General features: G+C 45.3%; 2 protein-coding genes across 3 annotated transcripts in view; one reads left to right on the top strand and one right to left on the bottom strand.

Annotated features, from left to right (window-relative positions):
• Nucleotides 1-346: 346 nt before the first annotated feature.
• Nucleotides 347-9226, top strand: gsdf (gonadal somatic cell derived factor). The gene is made up of 2 exons (XM_078401852.1): nt 347-883; nt 8335-9226. The coding sequence occupies exons 1-2, from the start codon at nt 625-627 to the stop codon at nt 8691-8693; spliced, it is 618 nt and encodes a 205-aa protein (XP_078257978.1). The 5' UTR covers nt 347-624; the 3' UTR covers nt 8694-9226.
• Nucleotides 9227-16024: 6798 nt separating this feature from the next.
• Nucleotides 16025-25944, bottom strand: part of xylt2 (xylosyltransferase II) — a 65186-nt gene continuing 55266 nt past the window's right edge. The window contains exon 11 of one of the 2 annotated variants that reach the window (XM_078401200.1): nt 16025-16214. In XM_078401200.1, the coding sequence (XP_078257326.1) occupies nt 16156-16214 (59 nt within the window). In that variant the 3' untranslated portion in view covers nt 16025-16155. Of the gene's footprint in view, nt 16215-20515; nt 24591-25944 lie in introns of those variants that run through there. The other variant, XM_078401198.1, reaches the window with a different exon arrangement.

The raw sequence follows: 25944 nt of genomic DNA on the forward strand, positions 1-25944 counted from the left end.
CACACATATAGAAACACAAACAGATCACTATCAACACAGGATACACTCACACGAGCACAGGTGTAAATACAGTGTACTAACACTGATTTGGCTGCCAGCAAGAAGGAAATATGAGCACTGATGATTTTGTTGTAAAATTGTTAACAGCTTTTACATAACTTGCATCTGATTTATTTTGAACTCCCTCTTCCGGAGCACGGGGAACATTAAGTTGGTATCTAGGGAGAAGCAGGAAGTTCCTGGCCTTTGCGTGCAGTAGTTAAGGCAGGTACTATAACAACATTTGGAAAGGTACACGGATAGAAAGGTTTAGAGGAAGATGGAGCGGGTAAACGGGGCATATTGATCGGCGTGGACGTTTCCGTGCTGTGTGCCTCCAGACCGAAGTAGTGCAGAGCACTGTGGAAGTGTAGCAACGGAACAGCGTGAGCTCCTGGTGTGGTGGTGTAAGGAGCGGAGCAGCGCCGGGGCAAGTGTGAGCCAGCGATGCTCTGCTGTTGACAGCCGGAGTGGGATTCCACACATACCAGGGAGGGCGGCCGCTCCTGCGGAAACCCAGGCTGCCAATTACCCACCGCTTTGCTGGGACCCGAGTGCAGCACCGCCCGCACGGTTCCGGGAAGCATGTGCCGAACCTGCCCGTGGGGGCCGTACAGCCTGTGGTTGCTCGCCGCCTGCTTCGGCACGCACGACGGGGGTGCGGCTCCAGCGTCCGCGGCCCCAGCTCCCTGCCTCAGCCCAAGCGAGCGGCGCAGATTCTCCGAACATCCCCGGAGGATCCCTCCCACTAACGAGTGCATGTTGAACTGTACCGTGTGGACGTACATGAAAATCCTCCGGCAGCAGAAAAGAATGACGGTCCGCCTACACAACTCAGTGACAGGTAAACAGACGGGGGCGCGTACACACACACACGACATAAATACAGACAGGTATACCCAGACAGAGACAGATACACATAAGCGTGAACACAGCCACATAAATATAGACGCATGAACATAGACTCACACACGACATAAATACAGACAGGTATACCCAGATAGAGATAGATACACATAAGCGTGAACACAGCCACATAAATATAGACGCATGAACATGGACACACACACACACACACGCAGATAGATGCACACGTAGACAGACAGATAGATGCACACATATGCCCATAGACAGAAACACAGAGACCGAAAGATAAATAGACACAGTCACACACAGGGGCAGATATATTCAGGAAGACAAATAGGTACACAGGTACAGATACATGGACATACACACACATAGACACGCGTACAGACAGACATGTGCAGATGCATACACACATATAGAAACACAAACAGATCACTATCAACACAGGATACACTCACACGAGCACATGTGTAAATACAGTGTACTGACACTGATTTGGCTGCCAGCAAGAAGGAAATATGAGCACTGATGATTTTGTTGTAAAATTGTTAACAGCTTTTACATAACTTGCATCTAACTTACTTTGAACTCCCTCTTCCGGAGCAAGGGGAACATTAAGTTGGTATCTAGGGAGAAGCAGGAAGTTCCTGGCCTTTGCGTACAGTAGGGATGTGTAAATATGTTGAGTTGCAGGGGTTAAGAGGAACTGACACTGAAGGTAGATTTTAACTCAGGTTTGAATATTTTACAGGACAATAGCAACAGTAAAACTAATTTAACACAAATCCTAACTCTGCAAGCAAGGTCACAAACTGCTCAGAGAGACAAGTTGGATAGAAGCCTTGCTATCTATTGCAAGTGTGGGAGTTCACAAGTCAAAGGGCAGTGTCAGGTGAAGCTGACCGTCTGGCAATGAAATAATATTTTCTTTTCCTATCAGCGTGGTTACAATAATGGCAATTATAATGACCTTTAAAGAACATTGTGGTCCTTTCTTTAGAGTGACCAGGCCTAAGCCCCAGCCTGTATACCAGTGAGGGTCCCACTTTCTCTTCCCACTCTGCATTCCTCCACTATTCTGCATGGATCTTCCAGGCTCCTGCCCCAGATCAAATCCCTGGCTGAAATCCCTGGGCAGCTCTCTATCCCAGCATGGCCTGCTCTTGCTGAGCTGTGGGAAGGCACGCACTACAAATGCTGAGTCCTAAGTAATTGATCAATATTATATCCAATTTGTGTAATGAAAGACGCTTTGTAACAGAATCACCTGTAATTAAATTTTATTCCTATTGTTAAGTGTTTCAGTATTAAAGGAGTTAATAACTCCTACCGAGTTCTGACACTCCTAATTTCAATGATCATTAAATCTCTCCTACCCCTTGTTTACATGGGGAATATTGTCTCCACTTTTGCACGAGCTGATGGGTAAACAATGCACAGCTTGTATTAAACTTACTCAGGGAATCATTTATTCTGCATGCTTGGCACTTTTCCAGTTTCCATTTTATTTTCCCCTTTTTTATTGCTTTTGCAATAAGCAGCAAACTAGATTGTAGGAGCCCTGAATCCTGGCTGCTTATTTGCATTTTACAAGACAAACACTGATTACATCTCAACAAAATTTCCCAAAGGAACTCAAAATCAGCAAGTCAAAAGTATTGAGTAATGTATTTTAACCTTTTGGAAACATTATCATTAAGAAAAGCAATGTTTGAGATTACTCTCCAATTGCTCCAATTTATCTCCCCAAATATCATTTTTTGTATTCCTAATTTAAATAATTTCATCATCCATTATACTTATGCCAATTTTGTTTTGAAATCCTGGCATCTCATATCCTGAATAGAGACACTCCTATTTCTAACAACATGACCTGGATTCCACGTGGCCAGTGTGGATTCCAGTTCTCTCCCTGGATTCCACGTGGCCAGTGTGGATTCCAGTTCTCTCCCTGGATTCCACGTGGCCAGTATGGATTCCAGTTCTTTCCACGTGGCCAGTGTGGATTCCAGTTCCCTCTCCCTCTCCCTCTCCCTCTCCCTCTCCCTCTCCCTCTCCCTCCCCCTCTCCCTAAAATTAATTCTAAATGAAAGAAATAAGAAAACAAACAAACACAGACAAGATGAAACAAAACTCCATGATTCTTTCCTGTAGAAGCTTCACAAATAACTGAACAACTTAGAATAAACAGTTAATTTCCACAGTGAAAACTTTAAATACATAATCCAAAGAATAAAAAAATGGATGAGTGGGGCACTGTGCACAACACGCACACCTCCTTAAAGAGACACTGCCTGTTATGAGGCAGAGTTAACACTGCCACAAGATCAGTTTCAAATCAGTTTCACATTGAGTTGTAAAATCTTTCATTTAGTCACATCCCATTCCTAAATAAAGGATTAATATTTAAATATCTTTCAACATAGATTTAAAAAACAAGTGACTGATTTTTCGCTCATTCACACAGGTTAAGTCACAGGTTGAGACTGCCTCATGCAATATTTTAAACTCACAGCTCATCCAAGCACTTTTAACACAATACAATGTCTTAATACAGACAAAAGTACTCCAGAGACCTCAACTACATCTCTGACTCCAAGCATAAATTGTCTCCTTTATCCTTGAATGATCGTACCTTTTCACTATTTATTCTCTTGTTTTTAATGTACACTAAAAATAGCATAGTCCCACCCGTGATTGTATGGTTCTTATTTTTAAGCTCCTCCCATATTGCCTGTGGATAAACCCTCCAGTATATCCTCTCTAAGTACCAGTGACATTCTCCATCATTGGTAATGTAGCTCCTCCACTTCTTTTTACCTCTCTAACACTTTTGAAACATTGAAATCCTGGAAGTTGAGCTGCCAATCCTGTACCCTGAATCTGGCTTTTATGTGAGGTCCAGTCATCTTCTTAATTACAGCTCAGATTAGGACAATAGACAATAGACAATAGGTGCAGGAGTAGGCCATTCAGCCCTTCGAGCCAGCACCGCCATTCAATGCGATCATGGCTGATCACAAAGAAAATCTCAACAGCAATGGTGAGTTTCCCAAACACGTCTGTTTATTCAGGCCGTGTCACAGTCTACACTGAGAATCTCTTCAAGTGAAGACCTGAAATGAAAAAACTTACAGCAATTTGTAGTATTCACATTGTGATGGTTCCATGCATATTTTACATTTCACAATAATTCACTATTATCCTACTTTGTACTACGCAATCCTCGTTTATCTCTGCAGGAATTGTCTCTATGTGCTTGCCTGTATCAGTGTCTCTCCCCAATAGGAACCTTGTATCTAGTTAGCCTGTTTGTATCTAGTTCAGGCTATCAATAGGAAGGAGCCCAAAATACAACTTGGTGTCTCCAAAGTTGTGGAAGAAAAGGTTCAACACCTGTGCCAGCCAGCTTGAAAGGAGCAAGAAAGTGAGAACAAGGAAGCAGCAGAAATCCCGTGGGATAGGGAGTTTGAAACGTAGGAGTGGAGTTTGCAGATTATTTGGGAGGCGTGTCAACAGATGGAAGGGGAGTGGAAATGGATAAATAAACTGGTATGGAGTGAGCATTAAAGTAGGCTGGGCAAATATGGAGGTGGGGAGAGGCAGAGGCCAGAAACCTGCTGCCTGAGAGTTTGGATTTCCTCCTCTGTCCCCCTAGACCAGGGATCCCCAAACTATGGCCCGCGGGCCACATCCGGCCCGCCACGAGATTTTATCTGGCCCACGGCAAGCTCTTAGACAACGGGGACTGGAGGCGGAAGCTGCCGGCGAAGGTTCACCGGAGAGCGGATCGCCACCGACCCAGAGCCGGGACAAGGCGAGAGATCGCAGAGCCCTCTCGCAAACAACAAACCCAAGGAAACTGCCCTCCTCGCTGCCGCCGTCGCTCACCCGGGGGAGAGAGGGGGGGGGGGGAGAAAGTCGGGGTAGAGGGACCAGCGGGGAGCGGGGAGGGGGAGGGTGTCAGAGGGTCCGGTGAAGGAGCGCCGCCACTTGCGGGGGCGGCTCCCCCTCTCTCCCTTCTCCCTCTCTGCGGTGCTCCTCCACTCTCTTCTCCAGCCCCGTCTCCCTCTAACGCAGCGAAATAAGTACAAACACAAGTGAAACTTCCCTCCTCGCCGCTGGTGCCGCTCACCCCCGGGATGCGGGGCTACTGAACAACAACTACAACACTTGTGTTTGTTCGTATTTCGCTACGTTACAGGGAGACGGGGCCAGGAAGAGAGTGGAGCGGCGGTGCAGATCTCACTGGCTCTGGGAGAGAGGGCGAGAGAAAGTGGGAGGGAGCAGCCCCCCAAGTGGTGGCGCTCCTTCACCGGATCCTGTGACACCCCCCCCCCTTCCCATGCTCCCGCTCTCACCCGCTGGTCCCTCTACCCCGACTCTCTACCCCCCCTCTCTCTCGCCCCCCTCTCTACCCCTCTCTCTCTCTTCCCTCTCTCTCCCCCATGGGTGGTCACTGTATTTTTCTGTTTTATAAATAATTGTATACCGACGGTATATATATATTCCAATATTTCAAGCTCTTTTTAATAATTATTATTTATTTGCTGTCAAATAAACCTAATGTAAACTAACCTAATCTAACCTCACCTAGTTTAACCTTTCCTAATCTAATCTAACGTAACCTAGTCTAAACCTTTTAGAGTTCATTAAATTTATAAAACTCACACTTCTTTATTTTTTCCTGCGGCCCGCAAAAATGTGCCAAATATATAATGTGGCCCTCAGGCTGAAATGTTTGGAGCCCCCTGCCCTAGACGGACTGACCAGACAGTGGCAGCAGAGAGCAGCTGGAGACATCAACCGTTGCCTCTACTGATGACCATTCACTGCTGCGAGAAGCAAACCGGCCAACTGCACTGCTTGTGTCAGACTGAGGGACAGTTTAATGTCCATTACAATTTTTAAAACTTCTGGTAATTCACCGACTCTGGTCAATCTGAGAGCTGCAGCAAACCACAGCGTAACCTTCTGACAGGAGCTGATATCCTTTGAGAAGGGAGACCTGCCGTCTACACCATCTGGTCTGGTATGGCTGTCTCTTACCAAAACTGCGGGACCTGTTCAAGATGGATAGGCTATGTACAGAAAAGCCTGGGGGAGTGGGACTAATACCTCACAGGAGATTTAAACCGCTGACAGGGGAAATAGGTACCAATATGTGTAATAGCATCAGACAGCACAGAGGCAGGTCCTTCACCTAACCATGTCTAGCCACTATCTTCCCACACTAATCCCATTTACCAGTGCTTGGTCCACAGCTTTCATTCACTTGGCAATCTGTGCATGGAGTCAGAGGTCTTGAATTTGGCTGTATAGTCGTGAAAGTAAGGGCTGAGAACGCATTGTGGAAGATCTCGTCGCCTTTCCTCACTGGTTGCGGTCTATTAGTTGGGAAGTCAAAAATCCAGTTGCAGAGAGTGGTGCTGAGTCGGTGATCCAGGCGTTTGGAGATGAGTTTGGTTGGAATTATGGTGTTGAAGGTAGAGCTACAATCAATAGATGAGTTTGATATAGGTATCTTTATTATTCAGATGTTCCAGGGATGAGTGTAGGGCCAGAGAGATGACATCCGCTGTGGACCTTTTGCAACAGTAGGCAAACTGCAATGGGTGGAGGCTGACTGGGAGGCTGGAGTTAATGTGCACCATGACCACCTCTCACTTCATCAGGGTAGATGTCAGAGCCACTGGATGGTAGTCATTAAGGCACAAAAGGCTGGAGTAACTCAGAGGGTCAGGCAGCATATCAGGAGAAAAGGAATAGTTGTCATTTCGGGTCGAGACCTTTCTTTAGACTGAGAGTCAGGAGGAAATGGAACGAGAGATGTAGACGGTACTTAGGACACGTTACCTTGCTTTTGTTTGGCACTGGGAAGATGGTGGTCTTCTTAAGGCAGGTGGGGACGTCAGGTTGGTGTCAGAAGGACTTAAAGATCTCCACAAATACTCCTGCCAGCGGATCCACACAGGTTCTGAGAACATGGCTGGGGATTTGCTTTCCACGAGTTCACTCTCCGAAGGCTGATCTGACATATGTGATGGTGACAGTTCATAGCATCCTATGTGATGGTGATAAATTCTACTCTAACTCCAATTACAAGTTTGAAAATGACACCACTGTAGTGGGCCAGTTCTCAAACAATGACAAGGACTATAGGAAGGTGATAGAAGGTTAAGTAGCTGCTGTCAGGACAACAACCTTGGGTACAGGTACACCATAGAGTGATGGGGTGGGTGATACCATTCCATCGACTTGTTCAAAGCGACCATAGAATGCTGTGAGCTTTTCAGGGAGAAATGTGTTCTTGCAAGTGATACTACCCAACTTTGCTTTGTACTCCTTATAGCCTGCGAGCTTTGCGATAAAGGATGGGTGTCCATGTGGTCACCCTGGAACTCGAGCATGGTCTGAAATTCTCTTTTGGCACTGAGGGCTTTGTGAGTGTCCTACTTATATTTCCTATATAAGTCTGCGTCATCAGAGTTGAACCTCACAGACTTGGACAACACCAGGGAGCCGATAACATGGTTCGTTAATAGTTTCCAGTTGGGAAACACGGATTGATTTCTTTGGTATGCAGTCCTCCACACACTGACTTGTGAGAGGAGGGATAGAAAGAGGGGATTAAAAAGTAAATGGCGGATGGCGCAGCGGAGGGGTGGGAGATGAGTGGAAGGAGGAAAGGTATAGAGAGTTCAATGTTCACCCTTCCTTGATCTCACTATCTTCCATGTCCTGAGCTCTGGTCAACACTGATGCGAAGTACTCATTCAGTACCTCTGCCCACTTCCCCTGTTCCAGGCATAACTTCCCTTCTTTATCCTTGAAGGGGGCTGCCCTCTCCCAACTTACCCTCTCGTTTTTAATGTGCATGTAACATGGTGTGGGAGCCTCCTTAATCCTGCTCACCAAGAACACTTCTTGGGACCCTTCATTCTTCCTTGTAAATTTATTGTTTGTGAAGTTCTGTGTTAATGTAACATGCTTTGGGAAGGAAGCAAAACATTTTCAAATCAGGATGTTTTAATATTCTCCCTGTGTGCCCCATTGTAATGCAGGCAAGCACAACAGCAGGAGGCAATGTGGCAATGGCCCAATGGGCTTTTGGTGAAACAAGAGCCAACCCAAAACATTAACTGTGTTTGTCTCTCCACAGATGCTGCCTGATCTGATGAGCAGTTCCAGCATTTTCCGTTTTAATTTCAGGTTTGCAGCCACTGCAGCATCCTGCTGTGTCTGTGACATTGGTGGCAGGATGGGTGTTGGGCAGAACATTGCTGATCTTCTACAGAATGCTGGGTGGGGTACGCTCCTTCTGCTTAACGGGATGGGTCCAGTGTCTGGGCACCGTCCCACAGGGCAACCTCTGATGGAAGCTGGGATCATATGATTGACATCTTCCTGCCTTCTCTTGTCCCACAGCCAGTGAGAATGAGTACTGCTGGCCCTCCTACTTGCGCTGTTGGAACGGTGAGCAGCTGGACAAAGCCTTTGTGTTCTTGGACACGGATGAGGGAAAGGTCAACGCGTTTGCGAGTTACGGACTGAGCTCAGCCACAGCAACGTCAGCCCACGGAGTGCAAGTGGCACCGCAGGCTGCCAGCTCCGTCATGAGCGAGCTGTGTGGCATCAAGTTCGACACAACAACCCTCTTCAAAACCACAGTCAGTAACTTCTGCGTGCAGGTCACCTGTCAGGACACTATTTCCACCTCATGTGGCTCACTGAACACCACCCTGAAGTGTCCGCCGTTCTTGGCGACCGTGTGGTCCAGGTTCTAGCAGTCTGTGAGCTGAGGGACAGTGAACTTAACACAGCGACATTTCTAAAGCTATTTTTAAGATGAACAGAAGAATCAAAATATTTAGGACTGTTACAAAATGGTGCCCCAGAAATGTTGGGTGCCCTTCATTTTACAGAGGACAAATTATTTTTTTATAAATCCTTGTTTTGTGTATGTCCGTGAATTCAACACTAGACACTAGATCAAGTTCTTGATGCTGCTGAACGTCTGGCAAGCAGTCAGTGCGAGTCGACATCAAAACGGGACGGCCCACCAACTGGGAGACTCAAGTAGAGGAGATGAGTTCCCCAGTACACTCCTGGGAGCTAGTGCGGGGGAAGATACGCAGGGGCATTTCTGAAAGATCAGACTGTGAGAGCGTGTTTGGCTGACAAGACACACCTGATCGATCAGAGACTATGACCATTATCCATGTTGGTGTGGGCAGGTGGGCTACACCAAGCTGAGTGTGCAGTAGCTACTGATGGGAAGTGGGCCAGAGATCACTTTGTTCAGAAACTCCAGGAATGCACATCTCGTGTTAGCAAGTGAATCCAGTGAAAACACATTGCACAACACTAGATCCACTGTGGTGGATATTTGCTTAATCTAGTGCAATATAGTATATATCTCACTGAATCCAGCGAGGTGCAGCATATTTTTCACGATTCCCATTTGATCCCGTGCATATCCCTCTGATTCCAGTGAGGTGTAATGTATTACTTCATAAAACTATCCAACCCTCGCCCTGCTCACTGAACTGCTCATGGCAATTGTTTTGAACAGTCATTCCTGGTAAACATTTTGCCAACTTGACCTCAGCACTATAGTTACTGCACAGGAAGTGCATCAGCAGAGCCTGCCCAAATGTTACACTCCTGGTAACCATGTGAACCAAGTGGTTATGATTCAGTGCGTGCTGGGAGGATGGAGGGAGGGGGCTCATATGGTGCGGAAAGCATAGGTATTCAACTGTTTTAAATACATGTCACATGTAAATCCCAAACACTTTAACTCTGTAGTATGAAGTGCAACTGAACACAGAGTTCATTACAAAAACCGCAAACCATGCCTTAAACCTCTGGGAAAATGATGCTTCCTGATATTAGGGATGTGGGAAATTGTTGGACCATTTAGCCCACTGATGGGCTGACACGGGCTCCCAAGTTTCTGTGGAGAACTCCCTATTCCCCTGCACCCTGTGTAATCTTGTCGCTCCCACACTCCCTTGAACTCATTTTCACATCGTGAGCCCGTGGTTTGCCACTGAGGAAAAAATCTCTCACAATTTCCCCTCAAATCCCATCTAAAGCTCTTCATTTGTACTTCCCTGAATCTTCATGAGCAAGGAACATAAGCTCTTGACATACCTTCACACTTAACCACAAAACTGCACTGAAGCTGAATCACGATTCAGTCATGATTGAGTCATGATGCTCATACAAGGTCAACTTTCAGACCACAGTCCAATGTTCTACCTAGTGCATAACCAGAGCCGCCTACAATTGGAACATGGGTTCCTGTGGAAAGGAGCAACATTGCTTAATTCCTTTTAATCATTTTTAAATGCCTGTTCTTATTACAATGTAAGAAATGGGAGAAAGCCACTGAGACCCCTGCAACGGTTTCTCCATTCGGGAAGACCATGGCTTTCCTGCACTAACCTTACTCCTTCTGGTGGAGGTATTGAGTCCATGTTCCTCCACAATTGCTAATTATTTATCACTGATAAAATATTCCGATTGCCCCTCAGGCACCAGACAGGTGAGTCCGGTAACATTTCTTGCACAGGACTCTGGCTGTTCCTCCCGGAATCCAAGTCCCTGTGGGCTTCAACCATCCTGAGTGGGCAGATTAATGCATCGATGTCATACATCATTGTGGTTCATGGAGTAGCTCAGCACAGAAACAGGCCCCTTGGCCCAACATGCTGACCATCTGTTCTAATCCCATTTACCAGCACTTGGTGCTTAACTTTCGGTGCCTTGGCAAAACAAGAGCTTATCTGGAGGCTTCTTGAAAGTTGTGTGAGTCCCCCACTTCTCCAGCAGTACATTCCGGATTGCAACACTCTCGGGTTTCACCTTCCGCCCAATCCTAAAGCCAGGCCGTCTGTAACCTGATCCACAGTGCGCTTGCACATTGGAAAGCTGCAATGAAAGGTCTGGTACCTTGAGCTCTCAAACCTTACATGCTTCAAAGCCTCAAGCTTCACTGACCATTAATTGTTCATATAATTGCCTTTGGTACAAGAACATTGCATGCAAAATGTGCCTCAGAAACACAACTTTAGATATATCTCCTCAAATCTGCTGCTACTATAAATTATTTGAACTAATAGACAGCATTAGCTGCTGCTTTCAGGTGCATTCTTTGGCATAATATAGAACCAGTTATAAACCTTTTAACATTGCACCTGAATTCTGTGAAACATGAACAATTTGTATGAAAAGTAAACAATTTGCAACAAATAAAATTAGAACATTTCCGTCTCCCATGAGCTATATTGAACACAAAAGCATGAAGAACGAACTAATGCCATTCCATAAAACGTCATTCAATCAAGGCTGGTCTATTTTTTCCTCGCAACCTTATTCTCCTGCATTCTTGCTGTAAACTTTCATGCCCCTCCCAATCAAGAACATCAATTTCCTGCTTAAAAATACCCAATGTCGGCTTCTACAGCCATCAGCCATAGATTCACCACCTTCTGGCTAAAGAAATTCCTCCTCATCGCCATTTTGAAGGTCCGTCCTTTTATTCTGAGACTGTGCCTTTGGTTCTAGACTCTTCCTTTACTGGAAACATTTTTTCCACATCCACTCTATCCAGGCCTTTCATTATCTGGTAGGTTTCAATGAGAGATTCTATCAGGGTATCAGCCTACCTATCCACCATCCCTTACATTCACCAGCATTCAATCTGAACAAGCAAATTCATTCATTTGCTGCAGCTCCTCGTTAATTACCTACTGTTACACCGGTCAAAGCCAATTCAACTCCCACATTCCATTACTCCTGAAATACATAGCCTTAAATGGCAGGTCAAACATTGGAACTCATCAGGTTAACAGTCAATCCTGTTTTCAACAAAATTGGATATCGACGCTTTTAAATACCATCACTTTTCACCGCTCATTGGTGCACAATATCAATGCAGTAGCATCTCACTGCAACGCTACCTCATCTAATTCCAGCACAACTTTTTCTCAACTCTCATCTCATTCTAGCACCACCTAATCCAACTCTGTTAACAGCTTCTTTCAGCAATATATTGCTGTAGTGGCATCTCATTCTATTATTTCATCACATTCCAGCACCATCTCATTCCAGGATCACCACATACAATTTCAGCATCATCTGATCTCATGACAGACGTATCCACATTGCCTTTATATTTGTACTTCTCCTTTCAGCATCATCTAATTGTAGAACCATTTCACAGATTTAAATTGGAAAGGGTGCAAAAGAGATCTGCAAGGATGTTAACGGGTCTGGAGGGTTGAGTTATCAGGAGAGTCTGGGGCATTTTTATGGAGCAATGGAGGTTAACAGATGGACTTATAAAAGTTTATAAAATCATGAGAAGCATAGATAAGGTGAATGGTCACAGTCACCAGGATAGGGGAGTTTAAATGTAGAGGACACAGATTTAACGTGAGTGGGGAAAGATTTAAAAGGAACCTGAGGGACAACATTTTCCCACAGAGCTACCAGAAGAAGTGGTAGAGGGGGGGGTCCAATTACAACAGTTAGGACCAGTACATGGAAAGGAATAATTTGGAGGGACAGGGCCAGGCGAAGGCAAGAGGGACTAGCTTGGTTAGGCAACTTGGTTGCATGGTAGAGTTGGGGTAGGTGCTTGTTTCCGTTTAGTATAGTTTAGTTTAGTTTAGAGATACAGTGCAGTAACAGGCCCTTTTGGCCCACCGGGTCCGCGCCGACCAGCGATTCCTGCACATTAACACTATCCTATACCCACTAGGGACAATTTTTACATTTACCAACCTACAAACCTGTACGTCTTTGGAGTGTGGGTGGGAATCGAAGATCCCGGCGAAAACCCACATAGGTCACGCGGACAAATTCCGTACAGACAGAACAGGCAGCAACTCTACTGCTGCACCACCGTGCCGCCATTCTTGTATAACTCTTAAGACTCACCTTTCAACAAGTTTGCATTTATTTATTTGTTTTATGCCAAGCTGTAGTTGATAAACAGCCTGTTCTTATTGTTCTATACAGCCTGTCCTATACATGTTCTTATTGTCCAATTGGTCATGTGCAGAGTGCAGAGCCAATGAGATCTGTTGTGGTAGGTGAATTGTGGGTCTATGTACATCATAACCAAACTCTTAAAGCATTTCATCACAACAGACATGAATATCACTGGTTGGTAGTCATTGAGGCATGTCACCAGTACCAGTATTATGAATGTCATTTTAAAACAAGTGTGAATCTCATACCTTATTAATGAGAGATTAGAGATGTCTGTGAAAACTCCAGCCAGTGGAACTCCAGGCAGGTTTTGAGAACATGGCCGGATACAGCATCAGGGCCATCGCTTTCCAAGTACTCACCATCGTGAAGCATCATCTGACATAGGCCGCCGAGAATGAGATCACAATATCATCGGGGGCTGTGGGAGCCTAAGAAGGTTTGCCGATGTTCTCCCTTTTGAAGCGAACATAGAAAGAATTGAGTCTTCTGAGAGTGATGCATCACTGTCACTTGAGCTACTTTATTGGAAATAATGGCATGCAAACCTTGCCACAGCTGCCATATATCTATCTGATCAGTTTAGACCAAAAATGGCTCTTGTTTTCTTGATAGCCTTCAAGAGGTTGTACCTGGACTTCTTGTAAGACCCTGTGTTTACCAGTCTTGAATGTCCATGATCTGGTCTTCAGTAGATTACAGACATGTCGGTTCATCCAAGGTGTCTGGTTAGGGAACACTTAGATTGTCTTGTGTAGGAAGGAATTGCAGATGCTGGTTTGCACTGAAGATAGATACAAAATGCTGGAGTAACTCAACGAGTCAGGCAGCATCTCTGGTGAAAAGGAATAGATGAAGTTTCGGGTCTGCAGAAGGATCTCGACCCGAAAGGTCACCTACTCCTTTTACAGAGATGCTGCCTGACCCGCTGAGTTACTCCAGCATTTTGTGCCTAACATAGATTGTCTTGATGAGAACACATGCCTCCACAAATTTCCTTATGAGGTTAATAACAACTGTCCAGCACCATCTTGTCCAATCACAGCACCAGCCCTTTCCAGGTCCACTATTTATCCCAGAATAATTTCACTGCAGCGTAAACCTGGAGTGCCACTACCACTTATTGTAGTCTCACCGGGCACAGCAGCAGCATCCACTACAGCACCATCTCCACTCACTGCAGTGCTGCCTCCACTCATTGTATCCCCATCTCATGCAACAAAGGCTTCGGAATTCAATGAGGAATCACCTCAACATTCCACAGTTTAACCTGAACTCATTGCACTGATGTCTCTGATCCTGTAGTGCCTCCTGAGTGGCAGCACCTCTTCAACAGCGCTGCACCTGGCAAATTACAGTGACCCCTCAACTAATTGCAATGGCATCTCATTAAACGACAATCTCCTCTCTCTGCAGTGCAACATTAACTCATGTCATCAACGCAACCATTCATTACTGAGCCTCTCAAGTCTTGGCATTGTTATCTCAACACACTGCAGTGCCATCATGATTTAGTCCAGTGGTACTTCTGCCCAGCATAGATTCACTTCAACTCATCACAACATTGAGCAGCGCCACCTCAGCACCAACTACACTGCAGCAACATCTCTGCTCATTGCAGACTCCCAGTTACTGCAGCAGCATTTTAAGCTGCAACAAAATCTCAACACATTACAGGAAGGACACATGCCAACATTACAATGCACGGCAGCATCATCTCACCTCTGTGCTGTGGCACATCGTCATGGAGCTATACAGCACAGAAACCGGCCCATCCATGCCGACCAACTTGCCTGGCTGGACCAGTCGAATCCCTGCATTTGGGCCATATCCCAACAATTATATCCTATCCGTGGACCTGTTCAAGTATCTTTAAATGTTTTATTGTACCCACCTCTGACAACTCATTCCATATATGAGCATGGAGCTATGTTCCTGGCAGGATCACCCATGGTGGGAAGGTCAAGGGGCAGGTTCCTGATAAAGCGTGATCCAGAAGAAAGACTTGAACATTGAAACAGCCAGAGGATGGTGGCTGTTGGAGCACTACAATGGCTAAGAAAGTGGAAAAAGGTTGCAGCAGGGAGTGACTCCCAGACAGCCATTGCGGAGCCCATGGCATTGGACATGGGTCTGTCCCTGTCAAGGTCAGTGTGGTGGCTGTCTGTGCACCAGTTGCCTAATGCTAATAGATGACACACATTAAAAGACATCCACCTGGAGGGTGCAATAAACACTGTGGCTCCACAAATGGCCACTTCAGCCACACTCTACTTGGAGTGATTGCTGATGATGACGACTCTCATTTTGATCCCTTTTAGAGCTTGCCCCTTTCAACATAAACATATGCCCTCTAGTTTTGAGACTCCCCACCCCCTTGGAAAAGACTGACCATTCACCTTATCTACACCCCAATTATTTTATAAACCTCTGTAAGGTCACCCTCAGCCTTCTACACACCTGAGGAAAATGTCCCACCTGTTCAACCTTCCCTTATCTGAAGAAGGGTTTCGACCCGAAACATCACCCATTCCTTCTCTCCAGAGATGCTGCCTGTCCTGCTGAGTTACTCTAACTTTTTGTGTCTAACAACCTTCCCTTATAACTCAAAAATCTCCAGAACTGGTAGCATACTCTTAAACATTGTTTAATGACATTCTTCCTATAGCATGATGACCAGTACTGTATACAGTACCTCAGTCGTGGCCTTACTGATATTTTCTACAGCTGTAACTTAACATCATAACTCTTGTATGCAATATCCTGACCGATGAAGGCCAATGTGTCAAAGATCATGTATTGGGAACTCAACTAATTGGCACAGTGTGGAGAGTTACTTACGCCCATAACATCAGTTCAGAAAAGTCCAGCATCAGTACAATTCATTCAAGTATCTACCCAAAAACTGCAAATTATCAGCAATATCATCGAGGTTTACCCTTTTACCCATCATGTGCACTGGTTCAATTGTGAAATGCTCAATTTGGGTTTCACAGGACCACTTGGCTCCAGTCCCATCACAGTCCAGGTCCAGACATGGACCAAAAGGGGTGAATACCAAAAGGTAACATCAAAGTAGTATTTGACTGAATGTAGCATGAGTCGTGATGAATCGTAAAAGAGCATCAAAGAGAAAACACACATTGCCAAAAATAGATTTTGCTCAAGACAGTTGCAGTTGTTGGAGGTCAATCATCCCAGCCCTAGGGCATCAATGCACAAGCTTCTCAGGGCAGACGATCCTCAGGGCAGTGTCCCAGGCCCCACTATCGTCAGATTTTTCATCAGTCTCCTTACTTCCACTGTATAATCAGAAGTGGAGAAATCAGCCGATGACTGCACAACGTTGAATTCCACTCACAGCTCATCAGACATTGAGGCAACAGGATCAGCAAATAACATTTGAAATTTTGGGGAACAATTATTGTCACCAAGGGAGTCAAACCAGCTACACTTTATGTTCAATGGCATTACCATTGCCAAGTCTACACAACTCTCAAGGTTCTGGGATGTGGAAGAGATGAATTCTTCTGCTAGATAATAAATTGTTAAGTCCTCAACTGCACCTCCAACTAAGGGACAAGATCCACTCCTCATAAATGGTCAGCAACACACTGTCCTGGGTCACCATTGTTACATTTGAATGGGTTGCAAACAATTCACCCACTAGTGGAATCTCAACCTTTCATGAGGATGAAGAGAACAAACTGCTGGAGTAACTCAGCAGGTCGAGCAACATCTGTGGAGGCAAAGGAATGGTTAACATTTTGAAACCTTGCATCAGAGCTGAATGTAGGTGAAAGATAGCCAGTATGTAGTAGTGAGGGGAAGAGATAGGACAGAGGCTGGCAAGTGATGTGGAACCAGCTGAGGGGAAATGATAGGCAAATGGATCCAGGTGGTGAGGTGGAGTATTGAGACAGAGGCTAATAGATCATTTAAAAAGTCATTTAAAAAGAACAGGCCAATTGGGCCAGATGAGAAGGAGATAGGAGAGGTACACCAAAGGAGAAGGAAAGGTGAGTGTTTTGAGTCAAACCCTGCATCATAACAAGGGTGGGAGTGGATAAGGAACACGGTGAGTGGGGAGAGGGAGGGGTTAGATTACCTGAAACAGAAAAATTCAATATTCATACCGTTTAGATGGAGGCTACCCTAGCAGAATATGAAGTTTTGTTCTTCCAATTTCCTCTTGGAGTCACCCTGGCAGTGAAGGCTGAGAACAGATAAGTTGGTGTGGGAAGGGGTAGAGGTTGGGGAATGGGAAGGTTAATGGTAAAGGAGTAGAGTTAGCAGAATGGGAAGAGGTAGGGGATGGGATGACAAAGGTTAGGGGATGGGAAGGGGTAGGGCAAGTGGAAGGATAAGTTGTAGGGAGAAGAGGCGATTTTTTTTTGCTTTAGTTATAGAAGCAGCTCCTACTGAATCCACTCTGAGAGGGAACATAGATATTACAAGGATTGGCTCAAGCTAAGATTTCATGAAAGATACTAGCTGATAACAAAGGCACCATTGCAATTTGAATGAGACCAAGTCATGGTATAATCATGGAAGTGAGCAGTAGACTCTTCATTTGTTGAATCCTTATTGTTACAAAGTCCAGGTTTGTTGAGAAGACATTCTCACAATCTGCACCATTGGCTATGTTTCCTCACACAGAACATTTCTGGTACATGTACAGAAGCTATGCTGAGAAAATGATTCTGAAACTATCTGGGACATAGAATGCAAAAATCAGCAGCTTACATATTACATTGGAGCACTGCTTTCAACACATGTTGGAAGCCCTAAAGAGGCTGCAGGTTTGATTTAGTGGCTAGGGCCAGCATTTGACCGAGCCACTTCATGGAGAAACTGGAGAAGCTAGAGTTGCTTGCATTAAAGCAAAGAGAAAAGGCAAAGAGAAAATTCAGCACTCCAAGTTCTCACCAACCATCAAAGCACCCATTCACACCGATCCTACACCCGTCCCATGTTATACACTCACATTTAACCCAAATTCCATCACTCACCCATACACCTGGGATAATTACAATTGTCACCAGCTCACACACCTTTCAGATGTAGGAGGAAACCGGGGTGTTGGGAGAAAACCATGTGGTCACAGGGAGAACATGCAAACTCTACAAAGAGAGTAGTCATCAGGACTGAACCTGGGGCACTGGAGCTGTGAGGCAGCATCAGTGAATTATATACTTGAAGGAGAAAACTATCATGCACGACTCAGGGAAAAAATTGAGGAATGGGCCCAAATAGAATGGGTCCATACTATATGCCCAGGGAATTCTCACTCGCCCTTGTGATGGCTGTTAACATTTCTCCATCCGTCAACCTGCTGCGTGCAAGTAACGTCAGCCACACAGTCACCGCGAGACTCCAGACACAAAACCCCAGTGCTTTCATCACAATCTCGGGGGATTTAAACCACATGACGTTGGACACTACCCTACCCACGTTCACTCACTTTATTGACTGTCCCACCAGGGATATGAAAACATTGGACCTGCTGTATGCCAATGTTAAAGAGGCGTACAGCTACAAAGCTCTTCCGGCACAGGGAAGTCAATAGTAATTTATTTGTCACATACACATAAATGTGTAGTGAAGTGAAAAATTACCCGCAGTTCAACAATAAGACCAATAAGAATAATCAATAAAAATGCAATAACACATACAATCATAAACTAACACCAAACAAAAAGAAACATCCATCACAGTGAGTCTCCTCCAGTCCCTCCTCACAACCTGGTTCACCTCCTACCCAGGTATAAGCCAATGGTCCAGAGGCTGCCTGTGACAAGGTCAGTGAGGAGGTGGACGACCACAATATGTTAGTCTGAAGAAGGGTCTCGACCCGAAACGTCACCCACTCCTTCTCTCCAGAGATGCTGCCTGACCTGCTGAGTTACTCCAGCATTTTGTGAATAAATACCTTCGATTTGTACCAGCATCTGCAGTTATTTTCTTACAATATGTCAGCCTACAGAACTGTGTCTCGGACATGGTAGTGAGCAGCACAGGGGCCCTACAGGGGATGGTCCTCTCTCCCTTCCTGTTCACCATCTACACCTCGCACTTCAGATATAACTCGGTCTCCTGCCACCTGCAGAAATTTTCAGATGACTCTGCAATTGTGGGCTGCATCAGTGAGGGGAGCTGAATACAGAGGTGTAGTCAACGACTTTGTTGAGTGGTGTGGGCTGAATCACCGCAGCTCAACACTGACAAGACTAAGGAGTTAGTGGTGGACTTAAGGAGAGGAACACCCCAGTCCCCTATCTCCATCAATGGTGTGGATGTGCAGTTTACCAGGGAGTACAAGTACCTTGGAGTGTACCTGGACAGTAAACTGCACTGGTTCACAAAGGCCCTGTATAAGACGGGACAGAGCCGTCTGTACTTTTTGTGACGGCTCCGCTCCTACAATGTCTGCAGTAAGATGTTGCAAATGTTCTACCAATCGGTGGTAGCCAGTGCCCCATCTTCTTCGCTGTCGTGTGCTGGAGCAGCAGGGCAAAGGCCGCGGACGCCAATAGGATCAACAAACTCATCAGGAAGGCTGGCTCCGTCCTGGGGGCGGAGTTGGATTCATGGGAGGTGGTCTTGGAGGGGGGCATGCTGGACAATACAGCTCACCCTCTCCATGACACACAGGTCACCCTGAGGAGTACCTTCAGCAACAGACTGGTTTCACTAAGATGCAGGACAGAACGCCACAGGAGATCCTTCTTCCATGTGGCTCTCAAACTGTACAACTCCTCCCCCTGCTGTCGAGGGGTAGACTTAGACTGAATTCCTCCCCCCCCCCCCTGCTCTCCTCCCCAATCTTTGCACATCCCCAATCCTTTTCACTCCTCACTTTAATTTCATGTATTTTGTGCTTTTGACTGTTGGCAGATGAATTTCCCTCCCGGGAAAAAATAAAGTTCTATTGTATCGTATTGCTCTCCCAGATCTGTATGGGAGTGATACACCAAATTAGCTTGTCATGTGAGCTTATTTATATTAAAACATAAGAGCACAAGATAGGCAGCAGGTCCCACAGGTCCCACTCCTGGCCTGGGATATCAGCCGACCGGCCTCTGTGATTGGAGTTACAAGTAATTTATTCTTCCATTCTACTGATTCCCAATCCGAATTCAAAATGATGTCCAGAAACACATCCTGGTGAGACCAGTAACTCCAGTCCTGCGATGGAAGCAGGCAGATCCAGCACATTACCATACATGGAACAGTGATTTCCGAGCAGCCTTCAGATGGATGTGCAGCAGCAGAGGAGAGTCAACGGAGCTGCAGAAACTATGTGTATGGCTGCATAAAGCGAGGTTTCTCTGAGTTGTCGGCAGTGTATTCCAATTCTGTTCATGGCCAAGCACTAGGTAAGATCTGCAGGGCGTTTGGCTCAGTCCCATGAACTGAACGTGGAAGGAGGATGGTTGAATAGTAATGTATACAACTGAATGGATCGTTTGTGCGCTGGAAATTCCATGATGCAGAAACAGAGGAGCAACACATTCCAGTATTAATCGAGAACAAGATTCCATGGACTTCCACCCAACTTGATGACAAAACAACGTGCAGTAACTGATATGGTATATATTTTATTGTTTAAAAATATGAATTCTCCATTTCTGCAAAATTTGATGACGAAGTATCGGAACAAATACAATTCTTGACAACAGAGGCAGGGCAAATGTTCAGTCACACACACAATTAGAGCTATAGTTGCATAGCAAACAAAACTATACAAGATGTATAGGTATTTTATGTAACATAGCCTTTGTGAGCAATACAACTTGTCCAAGTAAACATGGATAGAAAAATCAAACAGAAGGTCCTTTACTGAGTTATAGACAGACTCTGTTTTAAATATGGAGTTGGGGCTTTGAGGTGAACTCAGGGCAGCGGCTGAAAATTCTTGCTGCACTGATACAGGAGGCATTATTGATTCCTGCATTTCACAAGTGAAAATGAATCTTATTGCACAGTAGAGTATTTAAAACTAGTTAATTTGCTTCTTTAGTGGGACATTGTCCATTAAGTGCTGCTACTCTCCTGGTAAATGAAACAACATAGGAGGGCTTTCAGGCCATTGTCAAATGTGCTGTTTCTTTACCAGACCACTACGTCTAGTTTCACTGCCTGCCATTCCCCCCCAGACTTGGCATCATCCTTGGAGTTTCATTTGATGAATGTTATGATTGAATCTGCTTGCATCTGCCTTACTCAGTTTGAAAGAAGTTTTGAGCTTCCCTGTGGCACTTTTGCCCATTTCACCAGACATTCACTGTACTCAAGTGCCATCGGAAACCCGTCAGCTTTATCAACCATGGACTCATCATCCTCACTTGATGCCCATATTGACTAGTCTTTCTTCCCCAGTTGAATTCAGAAAATAGAGTTTGTTTAATATGGTCAGTCTTTTCACTGAATTACTTTCTTTACCGATTCCTGACAGTGACTGGATTTCAAAATCAATTCAGTGTAATTATTAGGCCAAATAAAAGTAATTTTTTTCCTCATTTCTTATTTTATTACTAGATTAACTATCTCACTCAGTATGGCTGATGGATGTAGAAATGTAACCCATTCTTTCAACTTCGTTAGAAAACGTCTCATTGTTTATCTGACCTGTGCTGTTCCTGGCTTGGTTATCTTTGATGGAACAGTGAAGAGAGGCCTCATTTTATTTCGGATCCCTGCTGCACTTACACAGCCTGTGTTTAGACAATAAAACATAGGCCATTCAACCCATCGAGTCTGCTCCGCTCCTCTGATCTATTTTTTCCTTCTCAACCTCATTGTCCTGCCTTCTCCCCGTAATCTTTGACACCCTTTCTAATCAAGAACCTATCAATCTCTGCTTTAAATCAGTCTGAAGAAGGGTCTCGACTCGAAACGTCACCCATTCCTTCTCTCCTGAGATGCTGCCTGACCTGCTGAGTTACTCCAGCATTTTGTGAAATAAATACCTTCGATTTATACCAGCATCTGCAGTTATTTTCTTACACAATCTCTGCTTTAAAGATACCAAACGACTTGGCCTCCACAGTCCTCTGTGGCAATGAATTCCATAGATTCACCACCCTCTCGCCAAAGAAATTCCTTTTCATCTTTCTAAAGGTATGTTCTTTTATTCTGAGGCTGAACCCTCTGATCCTAGACTCTCCCACGACTGGAAACATCCTCTCCACATCCACTCTATCTAGGGCTTTCATTATTTGGTAGGTTTCAAATATCTTTTTGATGGTGAACTTACACTGTATGTTACACATGAAGTGCCCACCCACACCTGTGGTGATTGATGGGTCAGTGTAGATGGAATTTTAATATCTACCTGACCTATGGAAGATCATTAATCTCAACCAAACTCTGATTTCTTACCATAGATGCTGCCCAACTTGCTAAGCATTTCCAACTATTTTGTTTCTTGTTCAGATTTCCAGCATCTGCAGAATTTTGCCTGTGTAACACATGATATGTCTGTTTATTTATTTATGTATTTATTTGTTATTCCAGATCTGGCAGAGCTGCATGTATTGTCCGAGAAAGTGCCGGTGAGTTGCTCCCTGAACTGGTGGAGGTGTTCCCTCAGTACTGCCAGGGAGAGGTTTCCACTATTTAGACCAAACTATGTTGCTGGAATGGAGATCTATTGCCAAGTCAGAGTGGCGTGCGCTTTGGAGGAGAACATGCAGTAACAGGTTATGACTGTGTATATTTCCGCTGCTGCTGATCGTCCACAGTGCCGGGTGGACGCCCAGTTTTGAGCTGCCAGATCTGTTCTCAGTCCACCCCATTCAGCCTGAAGGTAATGATTGACTACACAGCAGAGGATGTCCTAGGTGTGAAGACAGCACTATGTCTCCACAATGCCCTGCAATCTCCTTCCAATATTCTGTCAGACAACTGCATTTGCCACAGATAGGATGGCAAAGATAGGGTCAGGTAAATTGTTCCAATCATAATGGTTTCTGACTGCTTGTCCCAGACCCCTTCAGGAGGGGTTTTGCTGTGTCCTTCAGGACTCAATCAACTCAATCAGTGTTGGTGCTGCCACCATTCTTGGTGATGAATCCACAGTACTTTCTGTGCCCTTGCTGCTTTCATGGCCTCTTCAAGTGTTGTCCACATACTAAGGCAGGTTAATCGGCTGACAGACCACGCCCTGAGACTTTACAGGGTCTGGAGTTAATGTTGAGGATTCCGAGAGCTACTGTCAATATATCATCATGTCACTTTGTCTGGTCTGATTGTCCTGTTCTAGTGGATTGTGAAAGAGGAGATTGGCACGTTGTGTTTGAGGTGTTGATGACGACACCAACTGCTTGACTGATCTGTGAGACAGGTCCTCTGATTGAGACACCAGTCCCTCAATGTTAATGAGGGGATCTTCACTGTATCTGAATTTGGTGGCTAGGTCGATGTTGGATGTGCGATTTTCATTCAAACAGTTATGGCGATGAGTGTCATGCCAGGGCATTTCAGAGCCAATAACTTTAGAGAGTCTTAATGAACATCGTGTTGTCTCCTGAAGGGCGATAGTAAACATGATGAGGTGTTGGCATGTAATTTTGCAATTATGAGTCATTTTTAATTTCAGATTAATTTAAACCTCACAGGGATCATGGTGGGATTAGAGTTCTGGTGTCTGGAGTACCAATCCATCTTTACCACTGCAACCAAAGAGAGTGTTTGATGCTGACACTGTCTGTCTGTCTGTCATGGAAAGTGCTCTGTAGCCCATCACAGATGGTGAGCATAAACTAAAGATGGAATTTTGTTAAAATCTGCATCTTTATTTAGAGTTCTGTAGTTCAGGCCATGTGCAAATAAATCTTTAGTATCTCAAGTTAGTGAATCTCGTCCTCTGAGGGATAAGGTAATGGCTTTCAAACTATCAAATCATTGCATTCATTCTTTCCTGTAACAACGCGCTAAATTTCAATCACAAAACATCAAAGCAGAAGTGCTGAGGAACAATGATTTCAGAGGCAGTTGTGTGAAACTGGGAATAATGAGGTTGTCCTCAGATCTGCTCTGAGCCGTTCTACCAGGGACCACCATCTTTTCATTCCTCTCACAGCCATTGTGCTGGGGAGACACCTCAGTGCAACTCCTGCCGAACGTCTGTGCTACATTGGAGTGGTTGATCCAGGGTACTTGAAGAAACTGCTTCTCCGCCCCCCCAATCCTCGCATTAAATATTCGGTCCTTTTAACACATTGAGGTCATTCTTGTACGTACCAGTGCCACTCTTGACAGACCACTGGACTGACACACCAGCCCAAAGATGGGTTTCTTTCTACTCGGTTGAGTCCTACGCCCAATACTCACCCCAACCACCCTCCTTTGCTACCTCAGGCGCCCATCATCTTTCACTGGACCCAGTTCAGATTTGGGATCATCTGATAGAGAACTCCAGGTTGTCTTCCGACAAGGCTGGAGTGCAGGACAAAGCGAAGGCTCCACTGCACAGGACTCGGTGGCTGACCAGAACTTGCTTACACTCTCATATATCCAGGATTCCAGTTGCTCACCAACCAGCTGAGAGTTATAGAGAGCCTCCTTCTCAGCAAAGTCAGATGGAGGGAGTTTCAATATCCCACTGAGGCGCTGGAAGCTCTGGTCCATATATTCATTATTTGGTGGCCCACCATGTACCCACTGGTCTTGTCCTGCATCACAGTAAATAAAAGACAAAGGCTTCTTTAAATTACTAAATCTAAAATCAGGCACTGCAAGAAATAACTGACCAATGTCAGGCTTTTCCCACCCTTTCTCTCAAGAGTCCAGAATCAGGATGCACTCCAGAGAGGTGCTCTCCTGTCAGGTGGGACTTTTTATTCGATGCTGTAAGACTGAAGCCTTCATGCTCCCACCAGTGGACATAAAAGGCATCTCGAGGAGAACAGTGGGCTGGTCATTCGGCATGTTTGTTTATGAGATCTTGTTGTGCACCATTCACTTTTCCTATATCACAGCATTACAATTACTTCATTGGCTGAAAAATACTCGGCCATGTCCTGTTGTCACGAAGGATTATAAAGTAAAATCTGTTTTTATTTTATGACTGACATCTATTACAAACCAACTGACTCCAATAATCTCTCCGATCATAGATGTCTCCTCGGTACCCCGCAGCTCCGCCTTTGTTCCCACTCCCCCTCACAACAGTCCCCCGGTCTTTACCTTCCACCCCATCAGCTGTCGCACACAACACATAATCCTCCGAAATTTCCACCATCTCCAACGGGATCCCACCTCTAGCCACATTTCCCCAATTTTCACCCCTTTCCACCTTTCGCAGAGACTGTTCCCTCCGCAACTTCCTGGTTAACTCATCCCTTCCCACCCAAACCACCCCCTCCCCAGGTACCTTCCCCTGCAACCGCAGAAGATGCAACACCTGTAGCTAGACCTCCTCCCTCGATTCTGTCCGGGGACCCCGACAGTCCTTTCAGGTTAGGCAGAGGTTCACTTGCACCTCCACCTCCTCCAACCTCATCTACTGTATCCGTTGTTCAAGATGTGGACTCGTACATCGGCGAGACAAAACGCAGTTTGGCTTTTCCGCAGAACACCTTCGCCTGGCCCGCCTGAACCAACCTGATCTCCCGATTGCTGGATACTTTAATTATCCTTCCCGTTCCTCCACAGACCTTTCTGTCCTCGGTCGCCTCCATTGTCAGAGTGAGGCTAAACGCAAATTGGAGGAACAGCATCTCATATTTCGCTTGGGCAGCTTGTAGCCCAGTGGTATGAATAGATTTCTCTCACTTCAGGTAGCCCCGGCATTCCCTCTCTCTCTCTATCCCTCCCCCACCCAAGTCGCACTAGCTTCTCATTTTCATCATATAAACAATGGCCTGCTTCCTTTATTATCGTTACTTTTTTGCATAACTTTCATTCATTTTTCTTTATTTCCCATCACCGTCTATATCTCGTGTCCCTTATCCTTAACGAGTCTGAAGACCCAAAACGTCACCCATTCTTTCTCTCCATAGATGCTGCCTGTCCCGCTGAGTTAGT

Source organism: Rhinoraja longicauda, chromosome 6 (assembly GCF_053455715.1).
Source record: "Rhinoraja longicauda isolate Sanriku21f chromosome 6, sRhiLon1.1, whole genome shotgun sequence".
Classification (NCBI taxonomy): Eukaryota; Metazoa; Chordata; class Chondrichthyes; order Rajiformes; family Arhynchobatidae; genus Rhinoraja; species Rhinoraja longicauda.

Excerpts from the sequence above, each read along its gene's own strand:
- gsdf (XM_078401852.1), top strand. The coding sequence starts at position 625 with ATGTGCCGAACCTGCCCGTGGGGGCCGTACAGCCTGTGGTTGCTCGCC. Across the intron at positions 884-8,334 it reads CCTACACAACTCAGTGACAG|CCAGTGAGAATGAGTACTGC; the intron begins GTAAACAGACGG and ends CTTGTCCCACAG.